Source organism: Cololabis saira, chromosome 10 (assembly GCF_033807715.1).
Source record: "Cololabis saira isolate AMF1-May2022 chromosome 10, fColSai1.1, whole genome shotgun sequence".
In the NCBI taxonomy this organism is placed as follows: domain Eukaryota; kingdom Metazoa; phylum Chordata; class Actinopteri; order Beloniformes; family Belonidae; genus Cololabis; species Cololabis saira.
The window spans coordinates 18,570,185-18,585,813 of NC_084596.1; the positions used below are offsets into that span (position 1 = coordinate 18,570,185).

General features: G+C 39.1%; 2 protein-coding genes across 5 annotated transcripts in view; both read right to left on the reverse strand.

Moving 5' to 3' along the window:
• Positions 1 to 6,132: 6,132 nt before the first annotated feature.
• LOC133451888 (high affinity immunoglobulin epsilon receptor subunit gamma-like) lies at positions 6,133 to 8,181 on the reverse strand. 2 transcript variants are annotated; one of them, XM_061731039.1, is made up of 5 exons: positions 8,015 to 8,181; positions 7,753 to 7,844; positions 7,341 to 7,376; positions 6,622 to 6,721; positions 6,133 to 6,470 (listed from the first exon to the last, which is right to left on the reverse strand). In XM_061731039.1, the coding sequence occupies exons 1-5, from the start codon at positions 8,025 to 8,027 to the stop codon at positions 6,448 to 6,450; spliced, it is 264 nt and encodes an 87-aa protein (XP_061587023.1). In that variant the 5' UTR covers positions 8,028 to 8,181; the 3' UTR covers positions 6,133 to 6,447. The 2 variants fall into 2 exon arrangements, with proteins under 2 accessions (XP_061587023.1, XP_061587024.1); XM_061731040.1 differs by having other exon boundaries at positions 6,692 to 6,721; positions 8,015 to 8,174.
• Positions 8,182 to 8,387: 206 nt separating this feature from the next.
• The window catches only part of LOC133452533 (vang-like protein 2), a 31,616-nt gene continuing 24,374 nt past the window's right edge, over positions 8,388 to 15,629 (reverse strand). For all 3 annotated transcript variants that reach the window (XM_061731910.1, XM_061731909.1, XM_061731911.1), the window contains 4 exons: positions 14,751 to 14,884; positions 14,485 to 14,620; positions 12,202 to 12,445; positions 8,388 to 11,216 (listed from right to left, as the gene is read on the reverse strand). In XM_061731910.1, the coding sequence (XP_061587894.1) occupies positions 10,956 to 11,216; positions 12,202 to 12,445; positions 14,485 to 14,620; positions 14,751 to 14,884 (775 nt within the window). In that variant the 3' untranslated portion in view covers positions 8,388 to 10,955. The remainder of the gene's footprint in view (positions 11,217 to 12,201; positions 12,446 to 14,484; positions 14,621 to 14,750; positions 14,885 to 15,629) is intronic.

Sequence of the window (15,629 nt, forward strand, 5' to 3'; positions counted from 1 at the left end):
TCACGCACACCTTGATGCGCCCAAACCACAGCGCTGAGCCGCTACACCTGTCCGGACAGGCCCCGCCCACCTGTCTGAACAGGCCCCGCCCACCTCTGATACCGTGTGATGCCGCGTTCAGGTGACACTGACTAGTCGGACATTGGGCTATCACAATTGGTAAAGAAGTAATTTTTAAAGTTGCATCAGAGAATAAAACATCCCAATCTGTTTTGACTTGCGGTGAGTTTCATGGTTGGTGAGGCACTGACTCCTTTAGGCTCAGATTTACAACTATATAAACCCAAAAGGGTAGTTTATTCAATTGGCTACTGGTTATTTCATGTCTCAGCATTATTTACACACACAGACACACGAGGTACATACGTAAAGATGAGAAAAAAAACGTTACAATAACAGCAGCGAAAGAAAGTGGATAGAGGACATTTGCTCTGCACCTTCTGTGTGTTGGCCGTGGCAATTCTACAATTCATACAACACAAATGAGAGTGTGTACAGTGTATGCTGTTTGTACACCATAGAGTAGTGTACAAAAACACAGATTTAAATTTGGACCTTTTGTGAAATATTCAGTTGTTTTTAAAAAGCTTTTAATTCTGATTTTCTTTCAACTGTTTCTAAAACAAGAAGCCTTAAAGCCAATATGTAAAAACTCCAAATACGTTTTGTCAACAAAAGGATTTGCTTTATAACAACTTAAAAATACATATGCAACAAATGATGGCGCCACCAACGCGAGCAACACCCGCAACAAAATGCAAGAGAACGCATGATCAATTTTCTCCACCCCAACATAGTGGGTATCATATGAAACTAGAAAAGCTACACTTTTTTTTATATAAGATTGAAATGAAAACTACGGAAGAGTATTAGGGCCAGGCAAGGAAGATTTTTTTTTCATTATGCACTTCGAGAAAAAGTCGAAATGTCGAGATAATGTTGAAGTACAATTTCGAGAAAAAAGTCGAAATGTCGAGAAAAAAGTCAAAATTTCGTCAATAAAGTTGAAATGTTGAGAAAAAAGGCGAAATTTAGACTTTATTCTTGAAATTGTATTTCAACATTAGTCTCGACTTTTTTCTTGATATTTCGTCTTTTTTCTCGAAGTGCACAAAAAACTTCCCCTCACAAATATTTTTTCTCCTGCATGGCCCTAATATTCCGTAGAAAACTGTTTGTGGTCTTACCTTTAGGCTATTTGTAGATGAAGTCCATGCGCCTATCCTTCGTCACAAAAACCTCAGTTACTTTGTTGTAAAAGTCCTCCTTATTTTCCTTTAGTTTTAAAAGTCTCTCTGCCTTAATGGAGATGATGGGGAGGGATGAAAGCCGTCCTGAATCTGTCCTATTCCGTTTGAAAAGAGCAGGTTACCTTCTGTCCCGCTGTTTGAAACAAACCTTTTAGCTCTGGCGTTGGTCTTCCGTTGTTAATCACTTTGACTGAAAGTCCAGTTGTGAGAAATTTTTAAGTTTAAATTATATTATCTAGCAGCAGCGCACTTGACTCTGCGTGAAGAACAGCAGCCCCGAGCAGCCGTGGACTCACGTACGTCCCCTTCAGGGCGGCAGAGTATTGTGTGCACCATGTGTCTTTTTCAATGCGGTTTTATGTCCCATCAGCGAAACTAAATATGTCACTTACAAACATTAAACTTTAATGGTTAAAGACATTAGCAAGACTGTGGAAAATCCGGGTATATAAATGTATCTGCAAACATTATATTGGCGACATGCAGAGACACGGCAACCAGCACGCGCCAATTGCACGTATCAACCCAGTTTGTGATGGATTGCCCAATCAAAGGTGAGGCTCGGCTCGCTGCTGCCGCACCTCACGTTTCAGCACCGTTTTTGAACAGGAAATATGCAAATTCAACGATTTTGACTATAGAAATGTTCGAAATTAATCATACATAAAGATCAGTGAACAAATATAAGACTGCGCTGTAAACAAGTAAATTGACTTATTTTCATAAAGCGCCTTTCTACAAAGAAATTTACGTTTTACGTCTCATTTATTCATTCACACACGCACTAATATACTTGGGAAACAGTTGGGCACCAAATATAATATATTTAATTTTCTCTGATGGCAAAAATAAGAACTTTATTGATCCCATATAGGAGTAATTCATGTCATATCAGCTGTAAAGAACAAGGTAGTGCCGAAAAACAATATATATCCCCCCTCACAAAAATAAGAAAAATAGAGAAACATATTTTCTCATCAACAAAACAAATTTTAAAATTTTCAATTAACAAAATAACATATTTGAACCATTTTTCAGACAATAAAATAACATTTGAACAATTTTTCAGACAATAAAATAACTGAAAAAATCTGAAAAATTGTAAAATATGTTATTTTGTTACTTGAAAAATGTAAAATATGTTTATGTAAAATATGCTTTGTTGATGAGAAAATATGTTTGTCTATTTTTCTTATTTTTGTGAGGGGGGATATATATTGTTTTTCGGCTGATTTAACATGAATTACTCCTATGTGGGATCAATAAAGTTCTTATTTTTGCCATCTGAGAAAATTAAATATATTATATTTGGTGCCTAACTGTTTTCCAAGTATATTAGTGCGTGTGTGAATGAATAAATGAGACGTAAAACGTACATTTCCTTGTATAAAGGCGCTTTATGAAAATAAGCCCATTTACTTATTCGTTTACAGCGCAGTCTTGCCACATCCAATATGGCGGCGACGTTGACGTACGGCTCAGCGCCTCAGCGCTCTGATTGGCGCTCTGCCAATCACGGGTCTTATTTACGTCACTGTCACGGTTACTGAAATGATTGACGTTCAGCTTGTGGCATGTTCACTGCCGATAAGTAAATGTCAGAATAACAGTAACACGTTTCTTTGTGCTGTTGTTTTTTTGTTGTTTTTTGTTGTTTTTTTTAAATCTAAACTGAGGTAAACTCATTTTTACTATTAGTTAGAAAAAGGTAATTTGTCTGCTGATTAAGGATGTATTTTTTGTATATTTTCCTTGAACTTGTTTAGACAATTATCAACTTTAAGTCATGTAAAAGATGTGATAATTACAAGTATGAGGGAGTAGAAATGCTCCAAATTCAGATTGTAGATTATTATTAAATAATGCAACATTTTATAAATCAGTTGTGGACATCTCACAGGGGGAAAAGTCACAGACAAGACCAGCCGTCCTACACTTGTAAGTGTTTTCACACAATTGATGATTCGTCATTGGTTCCAATAGGTTTTTGCATTAAGTCAAAGTTTTAGTTTTTTTCTTGTCTCTTTGGAGAACAATCAAACCAGATAATCTGTAAAAACATCCATATATAACATATAGAACACAGCTAGTAAAAGATAGTTTAAAAAAAACAAACACATACAAATGTGTATTGTAAATGGAGCTTTGACTTAAAACTTTGCCAAGTGTCCTAAATACCTTCGTACTGAGAATAAATGAGTTATTCCCTTATATATTCCCTTCTTCAGGTCACAGCTTTAAAAATAATTTTGAGACATGTGACTCATTAAAGTTAATGTAAACATCCATCCAGGCTGTTTCATTAACTCCAAGCAAGGAGCTGAATTTCCCAGGATGCATTGAAAGCAGTGGGAGTTGTTTACCCAAAAAAAGCCTTTTACAATGACTGTGTTCAGATGTTACAGTTCAGTCTGCATGCTGAACTTTAACATCCTCTTCCAAGTCTGTTTGATTTGGTAATAGTTCTTATCGTTACCCAACACAGAACTTACATTTGTTTATCAGGATTTCAGAAAACACTGCTAGAGGGAAACTTCAGAGTGAGACGTTATAGTAAAGTTTGAGGGCCTGCAGTACCCGCTGATAACAGACTGTGTAGTCCTGAGGGGTATTCCAGGAAGCAGGTTCAACAAATTCCGAGTTTAAACCTGAACTCTGAGTTGACTTATCCTGAGATAGGAAAGTCGGAGTTTTCGGTTCCAGAACAGCGGATTTGAGTTAGTTCAATCAACTCTGAGTTTGTTAAGCTCGAGTTAAAAAGCCATCATCAGTAGAGCCCTGAAACAAGGATTCACCATGGCAACCGGCGACAACAAAAGAGCAACATACTTTTTCTTTTTTCTTTTTAAACTTTATTTAACATTTTAATTTACAAAATCCCTTTGAGGAAACATTAGTTTGCATCTGAAGATCCACATAATTCACGCCGAAGTGTCAGTACGTGCGTATGGCGAGTATGAGAGCATATTTCAGAAAAAAAAACACGAAACACGAGGATAGAAATGGCGTGGGGGAAAGTTGCTGCAGTCAATGTGTAAGTTTGAATGCAGTATTCATTTAACATTTAAGTGTTTCTCAATCCTGGTCCTCGTGGGCCCCTGTCCTGCATGTTTTAGATGTTTCCCTGCACCAACACACCTGATTCTAATTAAGGGTCCTCATTAACTTGTCACCAAGGTCTGCACAACTCTGTTGATGACACAGGTACTTGTATCACGGTGCGCTGAAGCAGGGTAGCATCTAAGTCATGCAGGACAGGGGCCCATGAGGAACAGGATTGAGAAAGCACACTGTCTTATAGTATTACAGATGAAAGCAGTGGTGGAATGGTATTGAATGAAATTTTATTGTCATTTAGATCAGGGGCAGCCGCCACACCTCGGATTCAGGGGAAAATGTTTTTTTTTTTTTTTTTTTTATGCATGAATTACTCTGTCTATTTGTATTGATTTATTCTATTACTTAATACATATAAAATAACTACAAATGCATATCAGAACAACATGATGGATTTCACTATATTATCTTTCCCAACACTTATACCCCACCCCTCCAGTGGTCGGTCGCTATCAATCTCGTTTTTAGCTATGCAGTGTTACTAACTTACAAAAATGAAAATGAAGCAGACAACCACGCAATTTTAAAAAAGAAATAAAGAAGACAATTGATGGTCCAATGTTTCCCCAGCAGCAGAAGATATTAAGGAGGCTGTAGCCACTGATGGATTAATTATGCAAGTTCATTTTAAGGTAAGATATCAAATCACCCTACCCTCTTATAAATCTGTTTAAGGGAAATATTTGACTTTTTTTTTTACTCTCTCCCTCTCTTTCTGTCTTCTGCTCCCTCCCTCTGCTTTTTGCATTTGGACTTTAACTGTTTGAAGTTAAACTGGGATGTCCCTGTGATATTGTTGCACTGACAAACTGAATAAAATACGTTGCGTTTGTTAGATATGCTTTTTCTGCTCTCTCTGCCGCTTGTCCCATTGGCTGAATTGACGCTACTGAGGGAGGAGACAGAGAGAAACGCAGGCTTTATTGAAGTAAACCTGCTACCGAGCAGGTTAGGTTCAGAGGCTCAGTTGCCATAGTAACTGACTCAGATTTTGAGTGAACTCGCTTTCTGGAACTGAAAACTCTGGATCTCCCTCATCTCAGGCTTAACAAACTCAGGATTTTCACTAAACCCGCTTCCTGGAATACCCCTCTGGTTAAGTTACTGTGAAGGACTATCTACAAACCCTGGACACAAAACCTTTTGTCATGAATTTCTGTGTTTACAGACCAGCACTACATATATGATGAATGTTATCCCTTCAGTTATTGCCAGGCTACAACTACACCGATGGCAATCTCTGGTGAGTTGATCCCTGATTTCTTTGTTAGTTGATATATAAGCTTATTTATACATCTATCAAATCCCATTTTTACTGCTATAATATAATTTCTTTTTGAGGATTTATAAAATTCTATTCAGTTCATATTACATAAGTAAAAGGTGGTATACTTTGCTGCTGAATTGTTTGTATATGAAATGACTCAATGAAGTACAAAAGTCTCTTTGCTGAAAGCACACTTGCTTATTTGAAGCATTTCCATATCGAAGCGACACCACTGCTGCTGAAAATATTTTATTGATGATTCTGATGTGATTTTCTTTTATGGATCGTGGTTTGGAGAAAGCATTAAATTAATTGTTACGATCAAACAACTTACAGTCCAAACCTCCCTCGTGTAAAGGCGTGAAGGTTTTGTTGGTGATGTGTAATTAAAGCATCAAAGTAAATCAAATTTATAATGCAAGTTATTAGCGTACATGTGTTCATTAAAATATCGTGAAGTAAAGAGACTCATTGAGACTCAAATGGAAAAAAAGGAACTTCTGCTTTCCAAGTAAATTTTATAAAAACTATTCTGAGATGCAGAGTGATGTACAACAAAAACTCAGATGCACAGCAAGTGTGATTAAAATGGTTAAACAATTTTACTGCTTTTGGCATTTCACGCATGCATGACATAAAATTCTCAGGTAAAGAAGTAATTTTTACAAACAAGTCGTTAAGTATGAAATCGGAAATCTCTGCACAGGCCCGTTATGGTTAATACAATTTAATACAGAAAAATAAAAAGCTTGTTTTTGTGCTCAGCCGCATCACACCATTTGCTTTTTATCCGTTCTGATGGTCTCGTAGGTGTCAGTGCTTTGAGAGGTCAGACCCTGCGGGACACAAACAGACTCAGTTGTAAGTGTTTGTCAGGCTAACAACACACTACTCTAATTGCATCCTGCTCTGAGTTCAAGCGTGATGCTGTGACAGCCAAACAAATTACAAAAAAGCGAAACAAATGAAACATAAGGGCTCCATTACCATGCGCCGTTAGTTTTCCCTCATGTGCCTTTTTAAATGTCTTTTTAAGCATTAGAATGGGAAGTCTCACCGCATAGATGCCTCCCTCAGCAGGCCGTTTCTGCAGGAGGGAAGCAAAGAAATCATCAGCAATTCAGGAACAAGCATTTTGCAACAAATGAAACCCAGTTCTGTTTGTGTTACAACATCGCTCATTGAGTCACCAGGAAGTAGAGAACGACACCAAACGCTGGTTTGAACACTCTCTAAAAGTGTCGCTGGTCAATTCAAACTAACAGGAAATGATCAAATTAGGTCAACTTTAACCCTTCAATACTAGAGGTATGAAATAAATCCTTTTTGTTTTTGTTTTACATGCTTTTTGTTACATGTTTAAATTAAAAGAATACCCGCAATTTTGTCTAAGTTTTCTGATTCATATTTAATTCTACCTTTATGAATACATTTGGTAATTTAATGTATTTATTTTATGTACTGTATTAATTTGTTAGAATATCTTATTGTAATAAACTTTTTTTTTAATTAAGTCATTATAGGGGTGGTGCAGAAGGCTCAAAAATGTATGTCATTAAATACGATAGGTCAGGCATTGAGGGGTTAATGCAAAAAGTTTGAAAAATCTTTCTCAAAATAGGATTTATTCAACTACGATTGTCCTTTCCAAGTTTTAGCCCACAATACAATTACAGAATAATTCAAATAAACAACTTTAATTTTACCTCATGACTGCCAGCTGTTTTGTAGGTTGGACCCATCTGTCAAAAACAAACCAGGAAAACCAAATCACTCAGCAATATTCAAAATTATATATATAAAATCAAGAGTTAGAGAGAATAATAATAATCCTAATATTCAAGATGTTACTGAAAACACTGTAGTCTACTGACAAGTAATAAAAAGGAAGTTATGCCTCAAATATGAGCTCAATTTCTGTCACGCGGAAGAGGCTTTTCAATGCTTCTTTTGGCTAAAATTTGAAGATCTTTACAGTGTTTAAATTATATATATATATATATATATATATATATATATATATATATATATATATATATATACACACAGCTGTGTTTTCTTGACGGGGTCAAACAAAAATAACGAAGAGAAATGTGTGTCGTTCTCGTTTGGTCTTACCTTCAGCCTGCAGTAAAGGATGGTGAGAATGATGCCATACAGGATGAGAATCCCATCCAAGATATAGCATATGTACATGCTGCCAATCGTGTCTGCACACAGTACATAGATCCATGATCAGCAGATCTATAAACACCTCCTGATGTTGAATTTTCAGACCTCAAAGAGGCTTTTAAGTAGGCTGTCTAAACTTCAGAAGACAACCACTGCAGTAGTCTACCCCCCGGTAGGTGGGAGTGATCATCAGGGTGTTGAGACCTACCTGAAAATGACATGGAGGGTCTGATTTGTTGTTTCCTCGCCGACTGCCAACGAAATGTCTCAACAAAGCCCTCAGAGCCGAGCGAGCTGCTGCAAACAGGAAGTCAGGGGCTCTCTGTCCGTTCTGAAGCTGTGAAACCGCACACAACCACATCATCATCCTCCCTGCACTGAAGTTCCTCTAAAGCTCGCGTGAAAAGCTGCCTGCCTTCCTTTACTGAAACTCCAGTGACGCCACATGACCATGTCAACATTTATGAGAACCAAAACTTTGAAATAGAAAAAGGGATTATCATTTTTCTTCCCTGAGGATCAATGCGCCCCCCCAGGAAGATATCTTTAACTACCTCAGAAATAAGCGACAAATACAGGACTTATAAGGAATATATGGTTTAATAATGGAAAAATACCTAACACACTATACAAGCTACAGTTACCAAAAAGAAGAACAACACAAATCTACAATTTCTTTTTACAAACCACATGTGTTTTTAAGTAAAAACATTCAGAAAATTGCATCATCATAACTTAGGCACCTTGAAATGATAAAAAACCTCTTAAAAAAAAATTGGAGCTCAAAATAGTTCCATGCATGCATTTAGTTTTTTTTTTAAAAAAGCATCTGCTTTGTGATCATTCCTTGAAATGTCAAACATTCTGGACCTGGTGTTTGGACAAATCAGACATGCTAAAAACAGGTGTGGCTCAGCAGGTAGCGGGATAAGACGCGGGAGAGCGGCCCGGCAGCAGCCGAGCATCAGGAGCTGCTGCGGCGAGAGTAAGGCTGAGTAAAGGCGAGGCGGTGATCACGGTGCACGGAGGAGTTACAATCACACGTCTGTAGATATGCATCAAACATAAAACTGTCAGCTCAGAGTTAAAGTACAGCTGCCTTTTCGGGACCCATTTCCTTTGCGTGGACACCAGATAAACGTTTATAACAGGCCTAATTTTAAACCCAGCATTGTGTTACGAATGGTAGAAATTTGAATTTACTCTTTTGGAACAAATGTTCCATTATGGGCCCAAAAAAATACCCCCAAAAAACTTACTGAACCGACTAATGGATTTGAAAAGCTAAAAACAGCACTGACTGAGTACGTTATTGCCTCTAGCCAGGCAGAGCGTCCTGCTCGCCAGTGTCTGAGGAACTATGACCTGGGTGATGGAAGTCAAGAGAATGAAAAGACAAAAAAAGAAAAATGGTGTTCTTCCAGTACATACTTTCTTCCTGGTGTATCATCTGAAAGTTAAAACTGTCAAATAATTGTTGATCAAATGGCTCCATTTCACAAATCCAAATGAGCATCATCATCAAAATCCTGTGTCCTGACTCAAAATTTCGTGGCTTTGGGGTTAAGATGTCAACTTTTCCAGTAAAATCAGGTCAAAACATCAGCATCCTCACCGAGCAACAACGTCTGCTAAAGCAGCATTTAGTAACTTGGATAAAAATGACCTTTTTTCCCTTCATCACTGCTGAAACTGTCCCTACAGGCACTGACCATAAAAACATGAGAACTTGCGGAGTGGAGAGTTAAAAAAAAAAAAAGGTGGTTGTGGTTCACGCATGTACAGGATCGGCAGAGCTGAAGCGGAAGGGGGGGTGAGAGTCGTGAAGCTCTGTGAAGGCCATGAAACTTGATGGAGAGCAAAAGTATTTTGAATTCGGTGATAAAGCTGCACACATCCTCAGTTATGTCTTTTTGTTTTGTTGCTAGATGTTTCAGATCCAGGTTGCACCTTTACACATAAAACATCGTTTTAAATTCAGTGCAAACCACATTTGCATTCAAACGAAATACATCTGGTGAAATTATCTTTCATATTGTCAACAAGCCCCTTGAAGAGCTCGAAACTAACAGGTAACTGGACGTCTGACAAGTGTTGTTTCTGCTCTCGACGCCTCTTTAGCTTATTGCTCTCGTCTATAAACTTCTTTTACCCCCCAAAAAGAAAAAAAGAAAGGTTTAAGCTACAGCATGCACCCACACACACACTCTCACACACTTCAGTTTATTCTGGTCAACCTCACCTACAACATCCTGCTACCAGAAATAATCACCCTACCCCGTACTTGATGTCAGACCCGACCAGCATCCGCTACATGCTATGTGTACTCATTAGTTTCAGTATCATCACCTAAAAGATGACGGTACCACGAAATGATTAAAGTTGATGGTTTAGTTTGGATTTGTTGACAATAAGAAAAATTGAAAATGACACCAGGATCAGGTTTTCATGTCTTTATCCAATTAAAAAACATATTTTATGTTAATACCAATTGACAATGTTTAGTTTTCCTGCTTTACCTGATGCTACTTGTGGAAAAAAAAGAAAAACAAAAGGCTGTGAACAATGTGGAGTAGCAACAAGTTAGGAATGTACATCCATTCTTCTTAATCATAAAAAAAGACATCAACTCACTGCACATAATGCTACATTCTGTATGTTAAAAAAACAAATAGAAATCACTCCCTCTAATACAAAAGCATGTCCTCCGTCATGTCAGAGAAAAACAAGGCCAACAGAGAATCATGAGCCAGTGATGCAGACCGGCTGGAGTCCGTTCTCAACACGGGGAGAGGAAGTGTCCGCGGTGATGCAATCCTCCTCCTCTGCTGTTCGTGTGTTGAGTTGTTCAGTGGTTACAGCAAAAGACGAGGGGAAAAAAAATCCCCTTTAGGACCAAAAAATAAAATGTTTACAGTGTGCTGTAAGAGTGACACGAAGAGAAAGGGAGAAAAAGATCAAGGCATCTGTTCATTTCCATCATTCATTTGACTGATCACAGTTGAGACCAGAGCATTTGTGAACTCCAGGAACTCCAGGAACGCTCCTCTCCTTAAATGGTTTCTTTGATTGAGTGGACGCGGATGAGAGCGTCCCGCCACGTCCCGCCAGAGCGAGAGAAAGGGGAGGACAAGACCTGCTGGACGCCTTCACACCGAGGTCTCCGACTGCAACCTCATGACAAACTTGTGGCTCTTTGGGTCAATGAACTCCTCGCCCAGTCGGAGGAAGGGGAGAGGCGTCACCGTGACGACCAGGGAGAAGTCCGGGCGTCTCAGGGAGAAGACCAGGCCCTGGCGCAGGGCCGAGGTCACCGGCTCCTCGCTCACCAGAGTCCACTGGCGCCCCCTGCCATTCTGCTGCTGGTACTGCATGGTGGGGCCGGGCGTGAGGTATCGCTCCAGGAAAGCCTGAGAAGGAGCACGTTGGAGGAAAAAATGCAAGTTCAGTGTCAGTATTTTTGGTGGCATGAAGTGAATTTAATCAAACACTATTATATTGCACAATTCTGAAGAAACTGGACCTGAATAGTTACAGTTTTTTCTAACTATTAGTCAGAGAAACTATTTTGTAGGGATACAGTAATCCCTTGCTAGAACGCAGTTCACCTTTCATGGTCTCGCTGTGTCACGGATTTGCATTGTGCATTGTGTTCTGCATTCTGATTGGCTAAACAGTCTCCCTGCTACAGTTCTCAAATATGATCGATGGTGGGATGAGAATCTCTGTCCAGAAGAAAAAAAGAGCGACAACAACTACCCATAACTATGTTCTTCTCTCGAAGAAACACACCTGCACCGCTGGCTTTAGAAGAGAAAAAGATGCTACAGAGCGAGTCAGGATGCAGCAGCACAGTCAGAAGAGCAGTGAAATACTCAAATCATTTTTCATTTTCTCCTGTTCAAATCCAATTACTCGGGTCGCGGTGGGGCGGTGCTGATCTCCGCAATTTGAAGCCTTGTATAATAATTGTAAACAAAATAAAGGTTACTACTGCACAGATTTCACCTATCACAGGTTCTTTTTGAAACGTGACCCCTGCGAAAAATGAGGGATTACTGTACTTAAGTTCTTGCTACTTTGCAAACCAACACTTCCATTTCTCAAACTAAAAAAAATTTACATATTTTGTTAATGTGTTTAGACCTAATCCTTCTCAAAGGCTGCAAGACTGCCAGATGAAAGACTACTGAGGAGGAACTGAAACAGATCAAAGTTCCCCTCAACAGAAACCAGACCAGTCTGCAAGTGGGAACACTTGCAACATGAATGTCTTTGACTTATGTGGCTTGGATTAGGAAAAAAGAAAAGAAGAAGCTAAAATAGATCCATCAAATCAATTTTAGGATACCAACGCTGCATGTAGGAAACATTGCATTACATGAGGCCACTCACCTTGGGCGTCATGTTGTGTGTGATGCAGAACTGCAGGTGTGTGAGGATGCTCTCCATGCTGTGGAAGGCCTGCTGGCGTGTGGTCCGCAGGTACTTCTGCATGGCCCGGGCCATCGGGGCGAAGATGGCTTGAGCTGCCTCCCGGGGGTCCATCACCTCCCGGGGATGTTTGGGAGATGAGGCCACCTCCTCCTCGTGCAGACGCTTGATATGTGTGAAGGCCTCTTCAACCGCCACAACCAACCTGCAGCAGAGCGACAGAGGGAAACTTTAGCACAGCTGCCAGGGCAGTTTGGCTTCAAGCGCTTAATGATGACGAAACTGTTGCACCTGGTCACATCCACAGTTTATCAATGCTTTGTTTAGCGTGTAAAGACGTGATAAGATAAAAGATCTTGCTCTATAACAGATACATTTAGAGTATGTGTGTGTGTATGTATATATATATATATATATATATATATATATATTATTATTATTAATTATATATATATATATATATATATATATATATATATATATATATATATTAGGGCTGGGCGATATATCGAGATTTTAATATATATCGATATATTTTCAAACGCGATATGGCACGAGACAATATCGTTTATATCGATTTTTTTTTTTTTTTTATGATTTTGATAGAGCTTATTTTGTGACAAATTGACTTGAATGTTTTATTTGAGATTTGCACAAATGTTTTGTTATTTGCACAACTGTCAACCTCAGTGGAAAAGTCTGCCTGTTACTGTCTACATTGTATTAATTGCACAGTGTATTTTAATGTAATTGTTATGCAGGAAAGGGATATTTGTTTTATTTTATTCATGAAGCATTTTTATTCTATATATGAAGGTAGTTTATTTTTATTTCATTTGTTTTATACATTTTGATATTGTGCAGACCTCTGTTAACAAAGGTACCTGTGTGACATTTGGCACGAGGCTTTGTATTAAAACTGACTGTTTTTTTAAGGGTTTGCCTCAGAAAAAAATGAAGCTAACAGAGATGCTATGCTATAATGCTTTGGGGGAAACCCCAATAATGTCACAGAAAAAATATCGATATATATCGAGTATCGCCATTCAGCTAGAAAATATCGAGATATGACTTTTGGTCCATATCGCCCAGCCCTAATATATATATATGCACCCTTAAATGCTGCTCTTGTGCCTTTTGTTTCATTTTCACTGATTATAGTAACGTGACAAATAAATGATACCCTCATTCTATTCTATACATACATACACATACTATAAAAAAGCCTTTTCTTAAATTTGGTTAATACAATCTGTTGAAAAACAATACACAACAACATATTTCTCTGTCATTACAGGCTGTATCGTACCATCTTTGATAACCATCTCTGGAGTCAATTACTTGAATTAGTCATTTCCTCTCTGGCTTTCAGCCTCTCTAATCATGGGAAAGAATTTTTGCCAACGATTATTCAGTTCATTGACGTTTGTGGGGTTTTGTTTATGCCGTGATTGGATCATTGCAACATCTTGATTATTTTGATTTCCAGTCAGTCTGTTTGAGATTTGCAGGTGTGCCTGGAATCTCAGGGGTTTTAGTTTTAGGGGTCAGTCTCACACTTTACTCTAGAATATTTATAGCTCAATGACCCCAAGGTGGCCAATGTCTTTGGCTCCAAAATAAGCTAAGACCTTCATTAATATCACTTTATCTGCTTTAAAAAAATAACACTAATCTTGAAATGACATTACTAATAGTAAATGATTATAGTATATTCTTTTTTCCCTGGCTAGGTGCCACATGCTTATTTTCCCACAAGGGTGCTCCAAGTTTCTCTGAAAGTGACGTGCTGCTGACTGAGCAGCCAGAACATTGAGAACATGCACGGACAAGACCAACTGGAGTCAATTAGATAGCAGCTCACGTCAAAGTATCAGTGTTTTGATTGACCTTCAAGTGCCCTAGAGCCCTGCAGGTCTGTCAAACATCCCTTCCTGTTTGATATCTCATCAAAACACACCACAAAATGGTGCTTTTGGAAATTCAGCAGGACTATAAATAATGAAATCACAGATCCAGCATGACCTTATTCTGAGAATATTGTGTAAAGTTAGTAAGACAAACAACAGATTGATTCAGATTCCCTGAACTTCCATTTCTTTGCTTGTCACGTCGGCAGGTTTAAGACCGCCTCTCCCTGCACATATCAACTCTCTCCTCTGCGTTTTACACCACAGCGAGCCGCTGCCATCACGTTTCTCAACCTCAACACAATCTGGAAGATGAGCATGCGCTGTGCAGGACCTGGCTTTGCGTTTGCGGACCCTGCGGTCCATCTCCGCCTCCTCGTAGTAGAACTCGTTGTGGGAGTTGTCTCTCCTCCTGGCGGCGGCGGCTATCATGGCCCGCGACTGGCCCGTGGAGTTGTTGGTCGTGCTTTCTACAAGACAACACAGGCATTTGACAGACTGCACATCAGGTATTTATGCAATGCTTTACACACAAGAAGAGAGTAGACCACGAACGACAATCACAGTAAAGTTATGGATTAAAGATGAGGCTGTATTTACCATCCAAGGAGTAAACCTTGAAACCGGTCATCTTCTTGGACAAGATGGACTTTGGCAGGTTGAGCAGGGCAGGGTTGTAAACGGGGAAGTCGTTGTAGTAACGGTCCAGCACCCAGACAGCTGCCCGCTGGATGCTGAAAGACAGATCATCAGCGCTCAGTAAGTTCAGCGTCTTCTTTTGGAGTCAGTTTAAAAGAAAAAAAGGAATTTCTGCCAACTTGATATAAACATTAAGCCAAAGAATAATCAGCCATCTGATGTTGTGAAATTATCAAAACACACACTTGCCCTAAAAAAACAGCATGTTGTAAGTCTGGTTTCAAATATTTATAATGCACTTGCCCCTAAATTTCATAATAAAACTGATTTCTTTTTGTATTAAGGTATGACATTTCCTCAAGTCAGAAGTACCCCGTCAGTAGGATCTTAAACTCCAATGAAGTGTTGTTCTCCAGGGGTCTGTTAACACGAGTTATTTATCACACGACAAGATGACGGGTACAAGCACAAATGTGTCACAAAATCCACTGAGATCCAGTCACTCAGACTACATTTGTGCGGGCTCGAACATCATTTTCAGCATCACAAATGCTCTCGGCCACATGGGAGGATTTCATACTTGACAAGCTCGTGCTCAGTGAAAATTCAGTGACGATGCATTTGGCATCTTGCGCTACACGGGGTTGTGCAGCTGCGGGGACTCCAGGCTATTCGTTTTGCACGAGGTTGGTATCCAGTTACAGAAAGGTAACAACGGGGATAAACACTGCACTGCCAAAGCTGAATAAAACTGACTGGATCCAGAGATCAAAATTAAATCAAAAAAGTACTTGGTCACTGCTGACAACGGCATGGAAGCACTGCCTGTGTTGGGGGACT